The sequence below is a fragment of the Engystomops pustulosus genome, chromosome 4, assembly GCF_040894005.1.
Source record: "Engystomops pustulosus chromosome 4, aEngPut4.maternal, whole genome shotgun sequence".
NCBI lineage: Eukaryota > Metazoa > Chordata > Amphibia > Anura > Leptodactylidae > Engystomops > Engystomops pustulosus.
In genome coordinates this window covers 143,248,911-143,274,204 of record NC_092414.1, presented here as the reverse complement: position 1 = coordinate 143,274,204, position 25,294 = coordinate 143,248,911, and the positions used below count along the sequence as shown (strand labels likewise).

The 25,294-nt window shown below is 39.8% G+C and overlaps 1 protein-coding gene across 1 annotated transcript; it reads right to left on the bottom strand.

Annotated features, from left to right (window-relative positions):
- Positions 1–21,333, bottom strand: PTPN9 (protein tyrosine phosphatase non-receptor type 9). Its single transcript, XM_072147872.1, has 13 exons — positions 21,007–21,333; positions 14,161–14,304; positions 12,232–12,321; positions 12,001–12,137; positions 9,533–9,638; positions 9,055–9,165; positions 8,272–8,594; positions 7,840–7,930; positions 7,467–7,536; positions 6,512–6,590; positions 6,279–6,429; positions 5,722–5,929; positions 1–4,467 (listed from the first exon to the last, which is right to left on the bottom strand). The coding sequence occupies exons 1-13, from the start codon at positions 21,037–21,039 to the stop codon at positions 4,301–4,303; spliced, it is 1,710 nt and encodes a 569-aa protein (XP_072003973.1). The 5' UTR covers positions 21,040–21,333; the 3' UTR covers positions 1–4,300.
- Positions 21,334–25,294: the final 3,961 nt, after the last annotated feature.

Sequence of the window (25,294 nt, the reverse complement as noted above, 5' to 3'; positions counted from 1 at the left end):
TACATTGGCAAGATACACTTTTATTATATGACATATCTCAAAGAACTTTATATTAAGCAACTGGAAAATTGATTGAATGAAGATATCAAATATCTAAATTTTTGGAAAAGAGACAACTACAATGTTTATAAAGAAGAAGACAAAATCTAGCCATTCAGTCAATTCTTACAAACTGTGGTATAAATTTGAGTAGCCCACACAATTCACAGGTAATTTAATATACTGATGCTATGTACTAAATATTCAGTAATACTATACACCCCATAATCCAGCAGAATGACTTGTCATTTTTCATTTTTACAAAGCATAAAAAAAATACAAAATCATAACTACTGGTAAAAGTGACACGTTGAGAAAGACTCCTTTTGGTGTTTTTTTTCTGTCATAAGTAAAATAAGGAGGATGTGCATTATATGGGTAATCAAAGTTTGTTGTGGAATGATAAAAACAAGGATCAGAATGATTAATCACACAAAGTAGCACTCAAAAATAAAAAAAATTCTGAGACATATGGGGGCATTTATCAGTGCTTCTACGGCAGAAAACTGAAATAATCACACTTTCTAAAAGCCTGAGAATATTCAATGCTGAATGTTCACATGCTTTTACGCAAAACAACACCGGTTCGGTCCTGGTGTAGTTTTGTACCCCAGCACAGCACGGTCGTCAGATATATCTTGAGGTCTAAACCTCATGATGTATCCACCGTGCAGCCGGGGGTGGAGTTTTATCATACTTCGGTGTTTGGAGAGCCAGCATAAGAGGAATCTCCCATATAAAGCGGAACTTTCTTGGAATATTTATATACTGGCAGTATGACTTTTATTCTTTTTTTTATACATTCTAAAGCCTTTCAATATAGGCAGTAGTGCCATGTGACCCCCCCAGTCTGACTAACAGGTGGGGCTTGCTCTTCTGTATGAGATACATAATTATTGATCCTTTATCAGATCATCTCATTCAGTCTCCTCTCCCTTGTTCTTCTGTATGCCTTCCCAGGTATAGTGTGCTGGAAATGATTTTATGTAGGGACAGGGGGTTTTCTAGATTAACTCTACTGATGAACTAGCCATCGAATAGGACATTAAGATCAGATCAGTAGGGGTCTAACACCCAGGTCTTCTGCAAAAGCCTTTTAATAACCAATATTAACCCTAGTTCTGTGCAAGGCATAAGGCTGAGGCAGCGTGGTTCAAGATGTAGAAAGTATTGCTGAGGAGCAAGTAACTGTGGATACTAGCAATCTTAGTTCTCTTGCCCACAAGCGTTTTTCTCGTGTGATTTGTCATCAGGTTGCACTTGGTCTAAACTCAGACTATTCTAGTTTTCATACGTCCTTTTTTTCACTAAATGTTTCTGTGATGTGATCCGATCAGAGACAAAGGCGGTATTGGTTCCTACTCTTTTCCAAGATCTGCGAGAAAAACACCCATTTAAGTCAATGGGTGCCTGAAAAAAAAACAAAAAAAAAAACAAAAAAACTGACTGATGTATCCTTGTGCGGTCAGTTTCTTTATCAATCGCAGAATCCTCCAACAGATGGTTGGAGAGTACCACTAGGACTTAACTGTGAACAAACTCTTACTGGTTTGTGTGCAGTAGCGCAAACAAAACAATTCCCATATTGTGTTCCGGGCATTTTCTGTTCTGAAGCTTCTTGTCAAAAAATCTTCAGCAGCAGTGAAGTGGACGGATACTAACCTCTTCCTGTATCTTCCCTAAAGCGGAGTCAAATTAAGAAGGCCCAAAGTTCCCATGATGCCTTGTATTTCCTCATTAAGGCATTTAGTATTAAATCCAGTTTGATTCCTACAAGTAAATCAACTGAACACTGCATAGTATACATAGAGACTGATATAGTGACTAGTCTGGCAGCTTCCATCACATGGAGGAGCATGTAAAATGTAATAAATAGTAGAAACTAGCAGTGAAATAGTTACAAGCCGTTTATAGCCTCTGTTGTGTTAGCACTAAGGGTTAATAACTTCTCTGTTGTGCAGAAAGTGTTAGGAGGGCAGAAGGTGGTGGAGGGTCTGTAGAATAGTTTACAAGATGGTTTAAAAGGGCTCATCAGCACAGCCAGGAGAGGCTGCTTCAGGAATAAGCTACACTGAGGAGGATATAAAAAAAACCTGCTCAATATAGGTAATCAAAATAGTAGGGAATGTTGTTTTGCGCTCCTAGAGTTATTGATTTGTGCTTTAAGCTCTATTTACATGAAGGATCAGGTAGCAAAAGGGGGCGCCCAAATCAAGCAGCAAAGCACAAGTCCTACCTTAAAGTTTACCTTCACAAAGTTGTGCATCAATGAATGCCTTGCAGTTCACCTCTGATGCATTCATATGAAGCCCACCCCCCACTGACTGATCTCTTTCTCTTCATTTCAGTATATATAAAAAAGGACGTCAATCAGCCATGTTTTTTTTTTTCACTTTTTATGAATAAACTGGACACATCATTTTTAGCACTGGCCCTGCACTGCAAAATCTGTGACCATATCAAGAATATATGTGTTTATTGTTGCTCCATAATTGTAATTTCATTGGGAATAGGAGTAAGTATACACAAAAAAATGGCACGTAACCTCCACTATAAATCATGAAAAATGTTAAAAAAAAAAATAGAATAATATTACTTTAAGAACATATTTCCTTGAGTAAGGAACGTTTTTGTGGGGATTTACCAAGCTAAAAGCACTAGAATATTGTCTTATTTTCTGCATGACAAATTAAGTATATGCTGTGCACCACATTTCTTACATTGCAACTGACAGGGCTTCATGGAAAGTGGGGACGGATTACTAAAAAGAGGTACGACTTAAGCTGCTACAATGTGCTCTTAAATCTGGTGCAAAGTAAACCAACCAAGGTCCAACTAGGTGGTCTAAACTTTGACTAGATACACCAGAATTCTGATCCAGCACCAGCCACTAATATTGTACATTTATACTGGTCCAGGCAAGGTTTTCAAGACTATTCATTCTGTTTTAATGTCTATCATATTCTAGCTTCTATTGAGTCCCATCTTCATCCATTTACACTTAAGAAAAAGTCACATATTTTTCATATACATTCACGTGTATAGAATCATTCACAAGATTAAAGGTCTATACAATTATATACATATACAACTCTACTTTTCTGTTCACCTTAGACTGACAACAGAACATTAGAGGACATTTTCCAGAAATCACTTTTATCACATTTTAAAAAAAAGTTCTGCCTCCATCTCCCTTATGACGTTACATTAGTCCTTATTTCACAGTTCATAGTCTTGTCTATTTGAATGATTTCATTGGACTGCAATAGAAAAGTAAAAGTCTTTCCGTTTTTTTCGTGTGATAATTTTGCAGCCAAGAAAATTCACACACTGTGAGAAGTTTCAAAGATATGTGGATCTGGGATACTACAAAAATTCAGGAAATGAGAAAAAGCCGGATTCTCATGTGTAGTTTATCCTGAGTTAAGGTTCTACAGCAGTGGTGGCGAACCTATGGCACTGGTGCCAGAGGCGGCACTCAAAGCCCTTTTTGTGGGCACCCGGGCCATCACCCCACCACACTAGACAAGACTCAAGAATCTTCCTGCAGTTCCAAGCAACTTAAAAGATGCTGCTTTCAGTCATATTTTGATACTTACTTCGCTACTTGGGACTGAAGGAAGAGGGAGAATTAGACACGGCCGAATTATCTGTGAACAGAGGGAAACTGGAAAGAAGCTAAAATTATGAAAATTTTCCATCTTTCTACTGTGTTGCTGTCCTCAGGAGGCCAATATGATTGAAAGATATTGAAAAGGGAGAAATAAGTTACTGCTTTAATTTTTGGTTGGCACCTCGCGATAAATAAGCAGGGTTTTGGGTTACAGAGTGGGCACTCGGCCTCTAAAAGGTTCGCCATCACTGTTCTACAGTATCCTTAATGTTTGCATGTACTACAGGTAGTTCCCTTCCACATGATAACCAGAATGATAGTAGTAAGGTGTTGGTGTGCAGCATCTTTCCACATGCATACGTTTTGATACGCTAATGTACATGTATGGATTAATTATAGTTTAACTATTTTGTAATGACATTAATCAGGTAATTGTATAGTACATAAGATACATGTTAATGTGCTGGAATATTATACTGTATGATTCCTAGTTACAAATAGCATATATTATTGCTTTACTTAGGAGCCATTAACAGGAATTCATATTCTGCCTTTGCAGCACCCATACAAAATTAAGGCCTTTAGCCCCTAATGTTGGTCCTTGATTCTTTGACACTGAACGTCGCACTGGTGGCTATGACATTTGTGTCAGCTTCCAAAATGTTCTAGTATAGCCATGTGACAGAAGTAGTACTGCTCTGGAGTCTGTATACTCAATGCTCTCTGCTTCCGCATTCTTCTCACCGTCTGCTGAATGTTCAAGGCCCCCACATCTTCTATTTGGGACAAGCAGATATCCAATGTACAGAAAGTACCTGTAAGGAAATCATATTAAACATAAGGTTAGTTTTCGGGTGATTGATATTATATTAACATCTGTCTTGTGCTAGGGCTTTAGAGTATATTTGTACAATACTGATTTTCATCATTTAGACTCACTGCAGTCAGTACCACAGGAGAGTCCACAGCGTGATGGAGCCTTCATAGAAATCCACATCTTGCACCCAAAAAAATGTAACTCCGATCCTTACTTTATTAAACTAAGTTCAAGCACAAACATTCATCAGGTTCTGTTTCACTGTCCATTAATAATAAATCACTGATATAGACCGGCAGTCTATGGAGAAGGAAAGGTGAACCTTATGTTTTTACTTTCAATTACGCTCTCTTAAAACGGAGAATGTAACAAAAAGCCCAAAGGCAAGTGTAAACTGGGCCTCTCAGATAGGGGATAACAATCTGATCAGTGGGAACCACGCAATCATGAGAAGGGATTGCCACATTTTCATGAGAACTGGGGTCCCGTTCTCACTAATTGAATGTCCTGCCCCTCTGTTTAATACTATGGGAGATCTAGAGACTGCCGAGCACAGTGCTCAGGTGCCCCACAATTGTGTCGCATGCGCCACAAATGTGTCTCGGACACTTCTTAAATACATGTGGAAGCAGTATGCACATGAAAGAACGTGGAAAGTTCGACTTTATGGGCCAATATGTTTTATTCATTGAGTCAATACGATCAATTTTTATAGTTATTGTTGAATCTTCTGGGTCTTTACAAAGCCTCTGAGTGCTGTAGCTACACAGGCCGTAACAAAAAGCAGAGCAGGTCTTCCATCCCTTAGCTCTTCCTGCTGCTGCTGAATTGCAAAGGCAGAGGGAGGAGCAAGAAGGTAAGGTGAAACATGTTATTCTCACTGTAACAGCCTGTGAATCCAAAGCCCTTCAGACTCATTAGAATAATTTTAAAAGTTGATTTTAGAAGGAACAGTACAATGGGTAACAAATATAAGATTACCATAGTCACAGTGCCTGAACATATGAGTACTTGATTTTGATGGTAATTTTTTTAATACATTTCATGGTTTCCTTAGAAGACTGCCCTAAAACCTTTATTTATATTGCACACTTGGAGACAACTATATCATATCATTCAGTGCATTTTCAAGGACCACTCTTACATGAGTCTATGTTTTCTATGAAATGACAGAAGCTAAGCACATTTTTTATTGTTTTACCCATACTCCACATACTATCCTTGTGTTTCCTTCCCATATGGGTCCCAGTACCTGTCCTTCCAATTCCTGCACTGCAATGTACCACAATTGGGGGACCGCCTGCAGGACCTTTCCATTGGTTTCCCAGATCATTCACCAATCTTCTCTGTTCCTTTTTCACAGCATCTCTAAAACTGATAAGAGCAGCAGCAGAGGTGGGAACCCCAAAGTCTGGCCAACTCAGGAACTGCAAATGACTGATCTGCCTCCTCTCCCGACCCTAAAACGAGCAATATACAAGTCACAAAAAGGAAAACGTAAGGAATAATGAAGACTTAATCATTGTATGTTATCGTTCAGTTAAAGGTTTCAAATCCACAAAGAGAAAATAAAAAGGAAACATTATTTTGATGCTATGTATATGAACTCTTTTTCAATGTAAGGCACTCTGGAATTAATTCTTTATACAGAATAATAAAAAAGGAAATGTAGTTATTACCATGTCAATCAGTAGATTACCAATATAAAATACTGAATAAAGTTTTTTCATTGTAATAGGTCACGTGTATAATATAAGACATCATATTTGTAACCATGGCTGGCCCCACAAAGCAAACGAAAATGCAAACCTGGCGAGTGCTGATCTCCAAACTAGTCTTTCTGTAATGTTGGTGATTCTCAGCAGCTTTGTTTGCGACAGTCACTCCACCATATAAAACGGCAGATTCTGGGGAAAGAGGCCAATACTGACCACATTTGCGATGTCCTCCTTCCTCAACTCTGTTCAGTAAAAGGACAATAATAAAAATGAAATTAACAAAAACATGCAAAATGTGCCCAAATATCATCTCAATGAACTCACCGTGTTGTCATGACAATAACCAAAACATTCTGCTCCCAAACCATTTGCCAAAAATCCTGGAATGTGTTTTCCATAGGTCCTGGAGAAAAATATACACTTCTATAATATTACTTATTCTCTAGACCAGACACAAAGTAGAAACCCTTCTGACAAAATCTTAAAGCAAACCTGTCACCAGGGACTTCACTTTCACTAAAGACAGATTGCAGGAGCATATTAAAGCTGTATTGCAAATATGGCTTTCTGCTTTCTCTAAGTATTTACATTACAATATAATTGTGTGTTTTAACTTATTTTGCACCCTGACAAAATCCTCTGTTTAGTATCCATCTCTGTGCTCCTGTAGTAAAAGTAGGGGCTGAGAGCTGAGCAGTCATGCAGCAAGTTACATGTTGTTTTTTGAAATGCATCCAAACCAAAGCCCAACCCCTAGGACTACACAGAGGATTTTGTCAGGGTGCAAGGCAAGTTAAAACACAATTCTATCGTAATGTAAATGCTTAAAAGGAAGCAGCAAGACATATTTGCAATGCAGCCGTAATGGGATCCTGCAACCTGTCTTTAGTGAAAATTAGGTCCCTGGTGACAGGTTCCCTTTAAAGCATGGATTCCAACCCCAACATCTATGTTATCACCACATATCATAACCACCACACTAATTAAACCAATGTACAAAGGTTACTACATACATTATTTCCCAACAATTACCCTGTATCTTATTATAGAACAACCAACAAGGAGATATTACATGGGTGTTGTTCTTAGTGCTGCTCTGCATTCGCCAGAGCTCAGATTAGATTCTCTAGGAAGTATTTTATGTCAATGGACATTATTGTCACATCGAGATAAAGATGATTTTGGGATCAGAGGTATAATCATATGTTATTACCAATATCACACATTATAGCTAACTATTTTCTATAACTAGCATTATGCAACAGATGTTATTCATTACCTTGTGTGCCTATATACATATTCTTCTGTAAGTATCCATCCATAAAACTGGCATTTATATAGTCCGAGCGCTAAAGGACAAAGATGAGAATAGAACACAAAAATATGTTATTGTATTGCGATTTAGTTCAAATAGTCTAACTTTTAGTTCATGATTATGTTGCTTAATATGATTGTCTTTGGTACATGGTGCTAATGTACACCTCCAGAGGAAAGTCCTATGTACCGTCATATGCATATCTATATAGGAATATATCACCTTCAAAGAAAAAACACCACACACATTCTTACTGGCCATTTACCAATAAGTATTATGGGAAAAGAGGACACATTTAAACTCACAAGCTTGCTTTTCAATAAAATAAGATATTTACATCATTCCAGTTGACACGTTTTAACTTGACTCTTGTTTGGTCTAGACATGGCACATCTCCATAACGATTCCGATCACGGTTCACAACAGCCCTATACGTTATAAAAGTGGACAAGGGGAAAACATTACATTTGGGGATGATTTGTGTAATGTCACAGACACTTTACACCTGTGAGGTGCTTGATATAAAGTGTTACTAAAAGGCTTGTGTTAAGAAAACAATTACCAGAGATTACACAGATGATACATTTTCTTTATTGATAAGTCTGATATGTGTACTATTGTCCTTTGGTTTTATAGTCAACCATAACATTTATTCTCACGTAACAATCAAAGTTTTCTTTCATGTGGACCTGCCAGAAGGTCCACATCTTACACATATTCTCTTTGGTTTTCTTCCTAAATATTTGTACAACAAACTATTTACACTCACATTGCAGCTGAGAAAGTCCCCTCTGGTTTTTCATTGCGGATCATTTCATATTCTTCATAAATTCCACGTCTTCCCAAAGAGTTGGTATGCTCCTTCAGCTCAGACAATGTCATGCTTCCAGCTCCTGGCTTATGTACACTCCCTCTTTGACCTTCTGCCAGCACTAGCACCACATCATCTAGAGGATCTGGTTTTCCAGCACGAGCAGGAAGGAGAAGACAATTCCATGAACCAGGATCCCATGGAAGTAAGCCACCTAGAGACTCAGGAAGACACTGTGGAGGCAAGTGCTCCAAAAGCTCATTCATGCTTACCATGTGGACCTAAAAGGATAGAATTATAAAAACTAGAATGTATAAGCGTGGCTAAAATGTATAAGGTTGCAGTTATTATTGTTCTCCCGATCATCCGTCACTCATCCACTAACAGAATGGGGGCATTTATCAAGTGCTGATGCATTGTACACCAGAACTTGACGTTCACCATGCTCTTAAGTGGATATACCAAGAGTTTCCAGTCCTGGCTCTGCCCCCAAGGGAACACCAGATATACCAAGATCCCCTGTGTGGCTTAGAATGGCCCATATACACAGCACAGCCCGCATGGCATGGGGGTGGTGTAAGGGGGTGGAAATGCACCATACGGCTGGAATTGTGACTTTTTCAAGGCTTGGACACCAGTCCAAACCTGGATAACTCCCCATTAAAGTGTATGGTCACCTTTTCTATTAAAACATGTAGAAACTTTTCCCAATGTAGTAGAAATACAGAGAGCAATACTTACCCTTTCCCTTAATTTCTCTTTGAGTAGCAGACTGATAATAGAATATGGAACTCTGAACCAGACTGGAGGAGAAACAATCAGGACTTTCTTTAGACGAGCAGGAAATGCCCCCTAACATGAAGACACAGATATTGTTCACATCCAAATGATATGACATAAGTTTTTGTATGTACTGGTGTAGGGGAAGTGATCTAGGCTTATATCAAGTTAACTAGGCTTTTGTAGGTAGATTTGAGATTACTGTCTATATGTTTAGGATGTGCAACCAGCAACAAAAGATGGGGTTGACGTGTTAGAAATTATGGGATAACCACAGACAACATGACCTGTAGAAAACTTTCTCACCTCTACAGATAGTTGAGATGCACCAGAAACCAAAACTGGCAAAAACAATGTTGTTGTATAAACAAAAGAGTAGTGGATATCCTAACTTGGAATAGTAATAATGGTCAAATGGATGAATGGAGAATACACTCACCCTTAGCAGGCTCAAGATCTTCTTGCTTAATTCCAGCTCAAAGTTGCTGTACTGACTGCCCCCCATATCATAGATAAACACCAGGCCATTTCTTTGTGTGTCGACACTGCAGCGAGAGTGCACTATGCTAGTCTAGAACTGAACAGACATGTAGCTCTGGCATATGGTAACACTAATCACTTATATCCCCAAGATGCAAGTACCAATGACAAGACACTCTAATACCCTTAAGTAACTATCAAAATGAAGAAAACACCAAGACATGTGGAACTTTCTTAGCAATTAACAACACACCATCAAGTAGAAAATGCTGTGCATGAGGCTCAGTACTATCTACAGGGACTAGAAGTAAAGTGGCCAAAACATCTGTCCTAGAAGACCTTTTGTGTTTAGTAACTAATCAGTAATACTAATAATGTAGAAAAACTAAAAATATATCTATAGAAAATGTATTTTAACGTAACTCACATTGTGGGATGGTTAGCTATATATTTAGTTTTCTATATTAGTGTTTCCTTCAGTTTGGCAGTGACATATACTCCATTATCTAACTTTGTAATGACTAAAGACATATTATTAAATATACATTTTATGCTTAAGACACAGATCAGTTAGTGATATCTCTATGACACAGTGGATACAGTCATTGGGTTGTTATTGTATTAAACCTAGAAGAAAACATGCAAACAATTACGTTATTAAATAAACAAGTAATGTGTATAACATTTTTAAAGAGAGGATTTTTAGTATATATTTACAAAGATAATTTCACAGATAATATATACTACTATATTTCATACTATGAATTTTCATGTAATTTACAAGAGATCACGGGACACACTTCATGCAATAACTAGCCTCCTCGGACATGGAACGTCACATCCGTTTTCCATGGGAATTCTCTTCCTCTGTTATCCCAGTGTCCAGGGAGGGAAGTCATTGGATGAAGCAAGTCCTTTGATCCTGTAGAACTTCCAAGTGTGCAGAGTGCCCAAAGCAGAAAATATCAGAGCATCAAGGGGTCCTTGTTCCAAAGCTGGGTAAATATGTGTTGTTTTCTTACAAGCTCTGGCCCCCTCTGGTCTTTTAATGTTTCATCCTCATGTCTATTCATCACAGATCCTGACCATTTAACCAATTTTCCCTCTGAAACCAAAATGGCCAATCACATGACCTCATATTCAATGTAATGGGTTATCGAAACACATAACTAAATTAATATATGAATTAAAAACAATGAAAGAAAGACATGCAAAATTTATAGAGAATTCATCACATATCTTTATTCTATGCCATATATATTCAAATATAAGCCGGGTTTTTCAACACAAAAAATGTGCTGAAAAACCCTAACTCGGCTTATACTTGAGTCAAGAAAAAAAAAAGGTGTACTCACCTTCCAACGCCCCTTGCCAGATCCTCTTCTATCCATCGCGGCTCTGGCATTGGCTCCATGTCCCCGCGCGGTCCGTCGCAGGCATCGTGACGTTGGCATCGACACACAGTATGATATCAGTGAGTAGCTGACATCATGATACCTGCGACCGACTGCACGGGGACACGGAGCCGATGCCAGAGCCACGATGCATAGAAGAAGACCTGGTGGGTGGGGAGGCCTCAGAAGGCGAGTACACTTTTCTTTTTTCTACAGGCATTATACTGGGGGCAGGGGCTGCAGGCCTTATACTACCAGGGGATCGCAGGCTATATACTGGGGGGGCAGCTGGCAGGCTATATACTTGGGGGGGGGGAGCGGCAGGCTATTTACTGGGGAGGGGGCTGGTAGAAGGCAGGCTATATAATGGGAGGGTTGTGACCAATGCATTTCCCACCCTAGGCTTATACTCAAATCAATAATTTTTTTCCATTTTTTTTGTGTTAAAATGAGGGGTCTCGGCTTGTTACTCGGGTCAGCTTAAAATTGCCTTTATACGTTAATAAACATCAGCAGCAGATTATAGCCCCTACAAGTCTGGAACCACTTCCTACATATGGCACAAGATTCAAGTTTCTTGGGGAAAGGGAGACGTGACCTTTCTGCCTGCTTTCAATCTGCGGTTTCAGGACTTTTGGAGGACCTTTAAAAGTCCTAAAATGTCTCTTGTGAACATGTGTATTGAGAGCAGGAACAGACATTCAAGGATTTGATGGGTGAAGGTCCTTCTCGGTATAACATTTGGTGGGTGGTTTGTGTGGCCATGGGCCCCGACTTCCTGCCCTAACCACATATTATAATCCACTACTGGGTAAAATACACAGGAGAAAATACTGTAGCTTCCCCAAAGTTTGAATACAAATGTGCATATACAAAAGCACACCAACAGAAGAAGTGACTGTATCAAACACATTGGCCCAGATGTATGAAAACTGGTCCAATCTGCAACAGAATTGTGTTGAATCCTGGTAATAAATGTTACCAGATATAAATGCAAAGTTATATCTGCTGTACTTATTGCTGCTTCTCTCACCTCTCCACTGTACGGTCCAACAGATAGAAGAGAGCCTGGAGTACTGTGTGCTGCACCTCTCTACTGTTCTTTCTTGCTGGGTGGTGAAGTTTGGCAGTAAAAATGGCAATGGATGCACCAGTAGGGGCCCGTACACTCTATTAATAGAAAATGGAGTGGGCAGAAGATACATATTTTTATGTTAACATAAACAACAAAGCCTGAATACACAATAGTAAACATAAGTCTCACCAGCACAGTAAACTTTCCACTCAGCAACTCAGACAGCAAAGGTTCCTGAAGAGGGTTTAGTCTGACGATCCCTTCTCTCTGTCGCGTTTCCTGGCAGAGTTAAAAACCATACATTGTATCACCAACCACCTAGTGGTAATAGGTTCTGATTCGAATATTTAATATAATTATTCAAATACTTTGTACATTTCTTTAGCATTGTTTCTTTTACCTTTGTTTTATTCTATTTTGCGTTGTATATATATATATATATATATATATATATATATATATATATATATATATATTGGTTTATATAGATTTTTATATGCTGTATAACTTTTGCCAACATATACAATTCATTGGGGTCGCTGTTCTACTGCCTCTTAACACCTTAACGACTGTCGTACGGCTATATATACGTCCTATTTTGCACATACGCCATGCAGCGAACACATCTATAGACATCATGGTAGTGGCTTATTGAAATGGCTATATATTCTGAACAGTGACACTTAAACCGTTTATTATTATTATATTGTTCACTTTTGGATATTTTTACCAAAACTGTGTTTCAATGTGCCACCGTTTATAAGACATAGGGGCAGATTTATCAAGTGTCTGAAAGTCAGAATATTTCTAGTTGCCCATGGCAACCAATCACAGCTCTCCTTTAAAATATTCATGAGCAGTGGTAAAATGAAAGCCGAGCTGTGATTTGTTGCCATGAGCAACTAGAAATTTTCTGACTTTCAGACACTTGATAAATCTGCCCCATAGACTTTTGAAGTGAGCCCCTCCCCCCACCAGTTTGACAGCCGAAGGCAGAAAGGAGCTGCAGAACTTCCGGTAAGTACATGCACACCCTGCAACTGCAGCTGTACCTGGGGGAGGGTGATGGATTGACCCTGTACATATTTTTAACATATTTTGTTAATACTTTATTCAATTTTACTACTTATTTAAAACCTTTAATGGGAAAAATTACAAAACAATCCTAATTTTTCCCATTTTGGCAATTTGTATAGAAAAAAAAACATTTAAATGGAAATCTAACACTATTTGTTTGTAAAACTAAACTACACACTTACCTATCGCTACATTTTCCAGAATACCGGAGATGGTCTTCCCCGGTATCGCTGTAAAAAATTAGTTCTAAAAAGCAGCTACAGAGCACCGGGCGCGATGTCTGCAATGTTAATTATTCACGCAGCTGTGATACAATATGCTGTGATTTCATGAGATATATGCTTGGTGTACAGTTTTCTAATGCTAAAGGACCTGCGATAATGTCACCCTGGTCACATGACATTACAGCGGCACACAAGAGATAGGATGGAGAGGAGCTGTTGGATTCAGCCCAAGGAGACCACGCCCACCTCAACTCGCTGTAGCCATGCTTAGATACCAGGTAAAACTATAAAGTTGAATATATGGGAATCTCAGGGGAATTTTTAGCTAAAAGAAAGGTGTCACTTGGTTACTAGGGTTCTATGGGAATCTGCCACTACCTGTATTTGTGAAAAATGGGTTCCCTTTAAAAACACCATTAACTTAGAGTAGTTGTCATCCAAACAGATAAAGAAGGTGTAGATATGGCTGCTGGACAATTCCACAAGACTGGTAGGGTGGTAAGGCATTTACCTCATAACTATAGTTTATTAAACACATTCCCTGCTTTTTTTTTGCGCATGCGTAGGCACCACTCTTATAACCTTGCATCAGTCCAATAGAAGTGAAAAGTTGCCAAACCTGCCCACTACCACTCTATTCACACAGGGGATACAGGTGAGCCAGATGACTTTCTATGTATAGTTTATAAACACACACTAAATTTGGCAAATGAAATTTAATGCTGTAATAATTGCTTCCAAAATATACATGGAATAAAAATACTAAGGTGCCCGAAAAGATAGAAATATTAACGTTTCTGCCTGATTCAACTCTTACCCTGTATGAGTGGAACAGTTCGATTGCTCTGACGACATCAAATTTTCTTGCCATTAAAAACTTCACAGCAACATCCCATGAGAGCGGGGGCACTGAGTGAAAGGAAGTCCAGGCATTCATCTCATGCAGGAACCGATGAGTGGCCTGGGAAAAAAGCACGGGGAAGTAAAAATATCCCAGACACAGTACAAAGTAAACAATGCTGGGAAATAAATGCATAAATAGTAAAAATCTGAGAAAACTAGAAAGGCACCTAAATATTGCTAACTGGAATATTGTTCTTTAGTTGCAGTTTTAAAAGATATTAAAAGATTTGGGCAAAGATATTTTGTCCAGACATGTAAAGTAATATTGTTTTAATAATTGCCTCAGGCAGCAAATATGCTAGAATCGGTCCTGCCTTAGGCCTGTTCCACACTTGCGAGTGTGATGCGATGAACTCGCATCACACTCGCAACGCAAGCTGCCGGGAACGCACGGCCCGAACGCTGCACACCGGGAGTGAACGGACATGCTGAGTTTACTCCCGCGGTGCAGCGTTCGGGCCGTGCGTTCCCGGCAGCTTGCGTTGCGAGTGTGATGCGAGTTCATCGCATTACACTCGCAAGTGTGGAACGGGCCTTAGGGTGGATTCAGACAAAAGGTGTGAAAACAGCCATATGCAACACGTACTGTACCGTTGCAGAACGTGTTGCATACGTTCCCATGCCTTCCAATGGGCAATAAGTCCAGCCATTTTGATGGACGTGTTGCCGACTGTGCTTAGGAGGAAAGATGCTCTATCCCCGAATACGGCGCCGTGGCTATATGTCACTATGGAGAGGGGCAGGGGTTAGCAGCGCTACTATGGTATGGCGGGCACACATCTTGTGAATGTAGCCTAAGTTATATAGGAAATCTACCATCAAAATCCATCAAGATAAACCAGTGACACTTACTCATGGATCCAGGCACTGTGACTGTGGTAATCTTATATTTGTTATCCATGGCCTTTTAAAATTATGGTGGGGGTGTTACCAGAACCCTTGAGTGCTGTAGATTTACAGGGTGTTACAATGCGCAAGAAACTCTCCCTCCACACCTCTGTGTGCTAGAACTTTCTCTGCTCTAGATTATAGGCAGAGGGAAGTGCTAAGGAAGCTGTGGGGGAGACAGTGTAACTGTGAAACTTCAGCAAAGAGGCTCATTTGCATAATTTTAAAAGTTGATATTATAAGGAAGGAGGCCATGCATAACAAATAGAAGACAATTACCACAGTCACATTGCTTGGATCTATGAGTAAGTGCCCCTGGTTTATCATACCTGATTTTGATGGTAAAGTTAATGATTGACAGACAACAGATGGACATGGCATGGACAAATTAATTTTTACCCATAATAAAAAGGGACATACAAAACAATATTTACATACAGTAAAATGTGACGCAATTACATGCCAGATGCTAATATTACATATACAGGATGGTAAATTTTGAAGAGTAAAAAGTTTCTGTTGTTACTTTATAGCAAACCCACACATAGGAATAGTGGTGCAAAAATAGATATACTGGTTTGGCTTTAATCCCACATCATGTTATTAGGCTTCCTGAAAGTTATATACTTCCATACGATACAGCTACAGATGATAATTCTTGATTAAAAATGCTCAGTTTTTATTCAATCATGTTTAAAACAGCAACATTGTTTCAGTGTATTTCCAATGCTTTTCGGACTCATACCCATGAATAAGGACGGTATTGCATCCAAAACGGGTTGGAATATATCCTGGAACAATGTTGCCATTTTAAACATGACTGAATAAAAGCTGAGAATTTTTATCAAGAATCATCATCCCAGAGGGCTGTAGTTGGATCATATGGAATTATAAGCTGTTATTCCGTTGTTGGCGCAAGGATCTGCGCTTAAAGGGCTGGGTCTTACGCTGGGCCAGCTAAACTTCTTTCCATATTGATTAATGAACGTCATATTGATGGTAAGGGCCTTAAAAGAGGGAAAGAGGCATGGTTTTTCTTGCTCCTTCTGGAAAACCTAAGTGCAGATTTCTACAGAATGTAAAACGTGGGGGGCATTTATTATTAGGCAGGCAGGATATTTAATCCCCTTAGTGACCACCCATGCATGTTTCTCCATCGGCCTAACCCAAGTTCTGCACGGGACCCCGATGCAGGGAGGAGCAGTGCCCCAGCTGCCTTATGATGATACGATTGCGGGGTGCTGTCTTCTCAGCCGTGCAGCTGGAGACAATGTAGGTTCCCGGGTCTGCCATTGGCACATGCCTGCTCGGCCAGGCGAGTAGCTGCCTGTCAGTTACACTGCAATACATGGTTATTGCAGTGCATTAGTATGAACTAGTGATCACATGAACTCTAGTTCATATCATAGTAATCTGAAAATAAAAAAAAGTTTAAGAAAAAAAGAAAATTCATAAAAATGTCCTAAAAGCCCCTAACACATATGAAAACATTAAATAATCTAAATGTGCAATCTTGGATGATACAAAAAGGTTTTTTTCCTGGAAAAAACGGAAAAACGCACTCAAATATCCAAAACTACACTATTTTGCCGTTTCGCAACACATAAAAAACATAATAAAAAGTGATGTAAAGGTCGCACAGTCCCCAAAATAGTAGCAATGAAAACGTTATTGGAGTCAGAATATGGTAAATGTAATAATTTTGGGGCGGTACATAAGTTTTTAATTTTTGGTAAATTCTATACACCTAATAAAACCAATATAAATTTGGTATCCCTGTGATTGTACCAAACCAAAGAACATATTAGAGAGGCCATTTGGAATGTACAGTGAAAGACATAAAAATAGAGCTCACAAGAAAATGCCGCAAATGTGGTTTCTTGTCAATATTACCGCATTTTGAATTGTATTTCCACTTCCCAGTACAAGGGATGGAATATAAAATACACTAGGAAGTACAATTTGTAATGCAGAAAATAAGCCCTCATACAGCTCTGTACACTGAAAAAGTTATTGATTTTTGAAAGTGGGGAGCAATACACAGAAAGTAAAATGGAAAAAGCCCATCAGTGGCAAGGGGTTAATATGCCCCTATACCAGATGATAAAAAGTTTACAAATTCTATGTGATGACAATCGAAAGGCTCCACTCGTGATAACATATTTTGTTAACATTGTGTTTCCAACACGTTAACTAAACGCAAAGTAAATACACCCTTACCTCAACGTGCGATCGAAGGTGGAGTCTTTGGATTATGTCTCAAAACGCAAGCAAAATGCCACATGTGAACGTGGCCTCAGGGGCTCTACAAACACGTAATAGCACCTGAAAACTATTCTGCCCTACAAAAGCTCAATGGCTCCTTCCCTTCCTCGCCACCATGTGCCCTGACATCTGGTTACATCCACATGTGAGGTGCCCTTTTATTCAGTTAATGTGGGTAAATGAATATATTAATGATAAATATTAATGAATTCCAAATTAAACCTTCAATAGAAGTTCTGTATAATACACAAAGGGTTAACAAGCTTCCTACCTGCTGTTTTGAAAAGTTTGAGGGGTGAAGTTAAAATAATTGATTCTCAAATTTTCTTGAAAATGTGAGAGAATGCTGTTTGATTAGTGACCTTTCTAACGTCATAATAAAACAAAAGGACACTTCTAAACTGATACCAACACAAAGCTGAGATATGGTCAATGTTAGTTGGTAGCGAATTTGGGTAGTAAGACTATCAGTTTGAAAAACAGAACATTTTGAGGTTTGAAAATAGCAAATTTTTCAAAATGTTTACCAAATTCACCCTTTTTCCTAAATAAATGTTACATACATCAACCAATATTTCACACTATTTTGAAATACAAAATATAACAGAAAAATAAACTCAAAAACACTTGGGTAAGTTAAAGCCTTCTAAAGTTATAACCGGATAAAGTGACACATGCTGGTTTTGAAAAATAGGCCTTGGTCATCAAGGCGCAAATGGGCTTGGTCACTAAGTTTGTCTTTGTTCCTCTGCTGGCCATCAAATGTATCATTGTGGCTTAGTCATTTTAATACATCTGGCGGCAGTGGTCAAAAAAGTCAAAAAAGTTCTGCAAACTCAATACTTACTGAAACGCTTCTGCAACCGGGCCATATGTATCACATAATATTACAATTACCTGTAATATCCGGCAGATTATCTACAGGACACCAGTGATGGCGTGTGTAATGTTACCTCAGCTTTGTGGCTGTCAGGGCAGGCCACATTCCAGTAAATATTGCATGTTTTGTATGTGTCTTATGACTGTATACAATATACACTGGTCACGTGTTAATATCATGTGCCTTATTTTCTGGCTATCTGCCTGGCTCCAACCTCTTCTGTGCAGGAGCTGTGCATGTATGTATATAGGCAGCCACTGCTACTGTATCAGGACCTTTACAGAACATGGAACTACAAATATTGCAGCTTCCAATGTTTATTTAATCTACTGGAGAAACGACAGGGGTGGGCAGTCATCTGCTATAATGCCCCAGTCATAAGATGGAATAGTTTTACATTTTTTTTTTACTTCAGTGGCCAATATTGGTGTTCATTTACTTATCCGTCCGCTGACGATCATGCACTGTGCCGCGATTCACTAAGATCTTGCGCCCAATATCCTGCACGTGTGTCGCTTCCCAGCTCTGGTCTGACAGAGTTCACCATCTTTTTAGTGGTGCATGTAAGTTCATTGTCTTGTGACACAATTTGAAAGTTAAATCCCGCTCTCAGTCCGAATCAGTCGGATCGTCCCCTAATTTGTGTCGCATGGAAGCCAGCGCAGCCGCGCCAAAATCTGATCGCGTGCGACACAATCCCAGCACAGCCACCTGTTAAATACCTGTCCAAGCCGTGTAATCCCTGAAAAGGCGCACAGTCTGCTGAGTGCAGCACGCCCCTTAGTAAATGAGCTCCAGTGCTCTAGAGTTGTTAGGTCTAATTTGTCTCCTAAGGGCTCTGGTTTGTTCTGGATATGCACCTTGGATCACAAGCACAATTCGATCCAGGAACATGCTTTTAATCCAAATCGCTTGCACATTAAAGCAAGTTTTCCCATAGGAAATCATTGAATTCCAGATGATTGGTTCCACAATGATCGAATACCTTGGAATATGTGCAAACTTTGTGCTTGTAATCCAAATCACACATATATAAAAGAAAAATCATTGAAATTAAGACATTTTCTTACACACCCCAAAAATTTTAGTCATATGTGGTACAACATCTAGCCTCTTATTTCTTCAATACTCTATTATACAATTTTGTGAGAGAGGTAGGTACAGTACTGGGCTACAGAGGGCTCCCATAATGCTTGTACAGGCGGTCTCCTACTTAAGGACACCCTACTTACAGATGACCCCTAGTTAAAGACAGACCTCTCTTCCCACTGTGACCTCTGGTGAAGCTCTCTGGATGCTTTGCTATAGTTCCAGGCTGCAATGATCAGCTGTAAGGGGTCTATAATGAAGTTTTATTGATAATCCTTGGCCTATTACAGCAAAATTTTGTCTGGATCTACAATTATAAAATATACAATTTCGACTTACATACAAATTCAACTTAAGAACAAACCTATGGAACCTATCTTGTACGTAACCCGGGGACTGCCTGTACTGTATTATGAATTTTTTCTTGTACACCAAGTTACGATTTTTGTAGAGTACAAGCTTGGCTTGCAAAACGCTTGCAGACCAAGTTACTTGTTATCCAAGGTTCCACTGTACTTGGTATCTGGGGTGCCATTTGTGCTGTACTGTGGTAACTAGGGCTTCTAGGGTGCTGGTTGCTAGTGTCGCCCAATGAAATTAAACAGTGTGATAATACGGTCCTCCCAGCTCACACCTCAGATTTAGGGCTCCCACACACTGCATTGATTGATCTGTTATCATCTATGATGGAACTCCTTGCATCATAGAATTCCACAAGGAAGAAGGGACTCTGTGCATCTTATATCACCATGATGCTCTGAGTCCCATCCTGGACAGTACACCGCATGCTCCATGATTCACAGACCAACCATGGCAGTGTGAATCAGCCCTTACAATACTACACTGTAGCACTGCTATTTGTACTTTCTTTAACCTCTTGTCTACCACTAACGTTATCATTAGTAATTGATTTCATAGTTGAAGGAATTGGGATGCGCAATACTTCTCATCTACCTGGGGCACAAGAATGTCCCGTCTCGGTGCTTTATATGTAGACTTTATAATGAAAGGTTTTTCTACAGAGTAAGGCCGGTTTCACCAATGCGAAACTGGCCAAGGCCGAATGCACATGATTTTGTGCAGCCTATGGAAACTGGCCGCGATCCCACAAGCTGCACACCTTGAACAAAAGGTAAGTGCTTGCATTATACTGAAATATGATGCAAGGACTTCCTGTCTGCCAGACAGACGTCAGTGCTGGCACTGATACTGGTAATAATTCTTCCATACCCTACCTCCATAGGAAAAAGCTAATGACTACATGTTAAAATTCTCAGTTATCCGAGCACAAGGGATTAATATACATAGCAAGTGACTCACTGGATTGGAGGCGTTTTGAAGGGATTTTAAAGCTACGCAATGCATTATTTATTAAAGGTTATGGTTAACTAGTAGGATAAAGACGTCTTCCACATTAAAGCATCTCCATCACGCTGCCAAACTAAAGGGATAACACAACACGGTTGCAAATGACAAAATGTTATGGTATAACCACGTCAATACGTGTCTGCAGATACACTTATACATAGAGGCAATGTAATGGATGTGTCACACAGTTCCTGAAGGATCTCTGCAAACTATACAGTCACATGTCAAGCTCTGCTATATCTCCAATACATGAAATACACACAAAATTACCTGCTCCTCCTCCTGTGTCAGTGCTTGTGCCATGCCTGCCTTCAGTCTTCCTTCCACTTCACAGTAGCTACTACAGGCTGTGGCTCCTGGGAGGCCTGTAGTTACTAGGCCTCTCTTCCAAACCTTCACCAATGGAGGCAAATGGAGTTAACCAGGGATTTAGGGGGGGACTACAGACTGCACCCTGCTTGAGAAATTCATACAGGAAGGTTCATGTAGAAGATTTAATGTGAACGGGACATTTCCCTATGAGGGGTGAGGGGAAAAGGAAGCGGTCATAAAACCAGTGACATCCAGAACTAATCTCCATGCTCCCTCTAGTGGCAGCCATGGTCTCTGCAAGACAAGGACGAGCTTCACTTAACCCATTCATCACCAACCAAGAGTCAGCAGTTCTTCCCTGTTACAATATAACAGAAGTGTTAAAGTTAACCCTTAACGCCGAAGCCACTTTTTTTTTACCTTCATGACACGGTCTGTCACTATAAGTGGTTATAACTTTGGAACGCTCTTTCACATATCCAAATGATTTTGAAATAGTTTTCTCGTGACACTTTTTGTACTTCATGTTAGTTGAAAAATTTTGGTAGTATGTTTTGCCTTTATTTATGAAAAAAATGTTCTAATTTTTCCATACATAGTCATAACAGCAAAACAACTTGATAACTAATATTAACTGAATACCTGCTATATGTCTCCATGGTTTTTTATGCATCCTCTCATTTTTGTAAGATGTAATGGGGCTTTGAACTTTAGGTACGATTTTTCACATTTTCATAAAAAAACACAAAATCCTGATATTGAGGGACCTGCTCAGATTTAAAGTCACTTTAAGAGGCCTAAATAAATGTAAAACCCCATAAATCACCCCATAATAGAAACTATACCCCTTAATGTATGTAAACAACTTTCATGAAGTTTGTTACCTTTTAATTGTTTTACAGGGGATAAAACAAAATCCGGTGCAATTTAGAAATTTAAACATTTTTTGGTTAAATGAATGGGTTTTTTTTTTAAATGTACAAATTTTCAGTGGATAAAATACCAAAACGCTCCACAAACTTTGATACCCAATTTTTGGTTCACAGATTGATATTTTTACATATTGAGTTGTCCTTTTCAGTGGTATCATTTTGGCGTACATAACTTTTTTTGTTAACTTTTTGGAACATTTTTGTGAATGGATTTTATGAGAAATGTAAATTTTTGCAAGTTTTTGGGGTTTTGTTTCTACAGCGTTCACCAAGTGGGTTCGAGCAGCACTGACCGACCCTGTGGCTGCGATCAGAGCCACGCCCCCCCCCCCGGGTAAGTGGGTCCGAGGGCGGAACTGGCTGACTCCGTGGCTGCGTTCTAAGCCACGGCCCCTATGTGTCCGATCTAGTATAGAGGACCCTTGCACATCGTGGTCAGCGTGTAAGGGGTTAACGTCGAAGATCAGAGGAAATTTAGTTCGGCAGCCGCTGCCAGACACTGGACGTAGTGCTACGTCACGATACGGCAAGTCCTTGCCGCCCCTGACGTAGTACTACATCCAATGTCGGAAAGGGGTTAAAGAGAACCCGTCAGGCAAAATAACCCCCTAAACTAAACATATTTTCATAAACTGCCATTAGAAAGCATTGCCTCTATCCCTTCATTGTCCCTCTACATGCCTGTAAACTTAAGGGATGAGGTCCTAAAGCTGTATGCAAATGACCTGTGAAATGTCCAATGAGTCATTATCATATTCAAGCTGTCCAGATTATTTATGAGCGGGAGGCACAGCCACACCCTCCAGTGCTTGACTGACAGTCTGTATAATGGTGTAATGGCTGCTCCATGTGCTTCCTGGTGCTGGCGGCCACACCCCCTGCAGCCTGTGTGTATATCAGATACTCCTATACACATGACTGACAGTCTGTATAATGGTGTGATGTATAATGGTGTAATGGTACCTCCATGTGCTTCCTGGTGCTGGCGGCCCCTGCAGCCTGTGTGTATGAGATACTCCTATACACACGACTGACATCCTGTATAATGGTGTGAAGTATAATGGTGTAATGGCTCCTCCATGTGCTTCCTGGTGCTGGTGCCCTCTGCAGCCTGTGTGTGTATAGGAGAGATACAACAGCTCCTGGCTGCCATGTTATAGCAGAACATGTCAGGTACTTGTGCAGCTGATGTCCGTGTCTCTCACATGTGTATAGCAGAACATGTCAGGTACATGTGTAGCTGATGTCTGTGTCTAACACATGTGTATGGGAGGACAGAGCATGTCAGCAGATAAAGGACAGACACCAGCAATGCTTACATTACACACAGACATGAGCAGGGGTAGCACTGCCTCTGACCATGTGACCAGCTGCATTTACATAATAAAGAAAAGATGATTTTACAATGATGAATGTATAAATTGACAAGATAAAGGGTGTGACCCGCTGCTCCCACCTCTGCCCCACTTTGGCTGAACCATGTCGGACTGCTTTTACTCTGAAATCAAAATAAAGAAACTTCGAACGGGTGAGTGCCACGAATGTCTAGCTTTTATGTAACCTGGGGACTACCTGCATTATATTTTGAAAGGTCAGAGATTTTTAGACACGTGATACCTAACATGTTTATGATTTTTACTCTTCATATTTATAAATGATTTTAGGGAAAGGGGAGTGATTTGAAAGCTTTTTTTTATTTGAAATTTTTTTTTTTTTAATAATTTTCAGACCCCCAATGGCACTTTAACCCTAGGTTGTCTGATAGATCCTACCATATACTGCCATACTACATATAGAAATTAATAGATGTGTGCGGTTGCACCTAGAATATTATTGGTGCTAGGTAGGATTAGGGTTCCCGCCCCAAATACTACAAAATGAACGAATAATCGAAGCACTCCTTTGGAATATATTATGCCAAGTGAATAGTTTATTTACAAGTAAGCGATCATATTCAAATTAGTGACGTTTCGGCCAAACATAGGCCTTTGTCAAACACAGATCGTAGTAGGGAGAAAGGTTGGCTGGCACTGCATGCTCTCAGGTATTGACACAGCGTGTCAGGGAATAGCGAAAAAAAAAACATTTGTCCAAGTTCAACCAAGGAAGGGAAAGGATTGGACGAGGAAGGGATTTAGCTGAAAAAATTCAATATAACATAATTGTCTGTGTTATTTAGGTGTAAAAAGGCATCTAGACCGTCTCTGCTGTCCCTATTGTGACCAGCGCCTGAGGCAGACTATTCCACAGATTTACAGTTCTCACAGTAAAGAATCCCTGTCACCTCTGGTGATTAAACCTTGTTTTCCCCAGACTGAGACAGTATCCCCCTTGTCTTGCTGGCACTCAGTTTGTCACCCTGCAGCCTATGAACATCCTCCACTGTATTACTTTACACAGTATGGTGGCATCTGAAACAATAGACAATATTAATTCCTACCTCTGTATCATCAATAATTAAATTAAATAGTAGTGGGCCAAGCACAGAACCCTGGGGAACACCACTTATAACTGGTGGCCATTCTGATTAGGAATCATTGACCACAACTCCATTAGCAAGTGTTTTGTAATTATTGACCCGTCAGATGTATATTTTTTGAATGCCCTCTTTTTACCATTAATTGCCCTTTTAACTGTAGCTATAAACCAGGGGTCAGGAACCTTTTTGGCTGAGAGAGCCATGAACACCACATATTTTAAAATGTTATTCTGTAAGAGCCGTACCGTATGAACATGCCCCAACAGTAGATAGGTAGTCCCAGTGTCATGGGTGCCCCCCCCAGGAGATATGTAGTCACAACAATGCCCCCCAGTATATAGGTAGCCCCAGCACATGCCCCCAAGTAGATAGGTGTCCCCACCGAAAACGCCTGCAGAATATATAGCTAGCCACAGCACATACTTCCAGTAGATAGGTAGCCACATCACATACTCCCAGTAGATAGGTAACCACATCACATACACCCAGTAGTTAGGTAACCACATCACATACTCCCAGTAGATAGGTAGCCACAGAATATGCCCCCAAGTAGATCGGTAGCCACAGCACATGCCCCCCAGTAGATAGGAAGTACAAGCAAAAAAAAAAAAAAAAAAAGAATATTTACTTATCAGCGCTCCTTTCAGCCAGCTCCTCATCGCTCTCACGCTCTTCTCTGTGACCCAGGCTTAGATGATGGTGGCGATGGCACCTGGGTCGTACAAAGGACGTAGGCAGCAGTAACATCGCTGCTGTGTCCAGTGATCAGTCTAAGAGACACAGCAGCCATCACTATTTATTAAAGATCTGTCTGAGAGCCAGATTCAGCCAACAA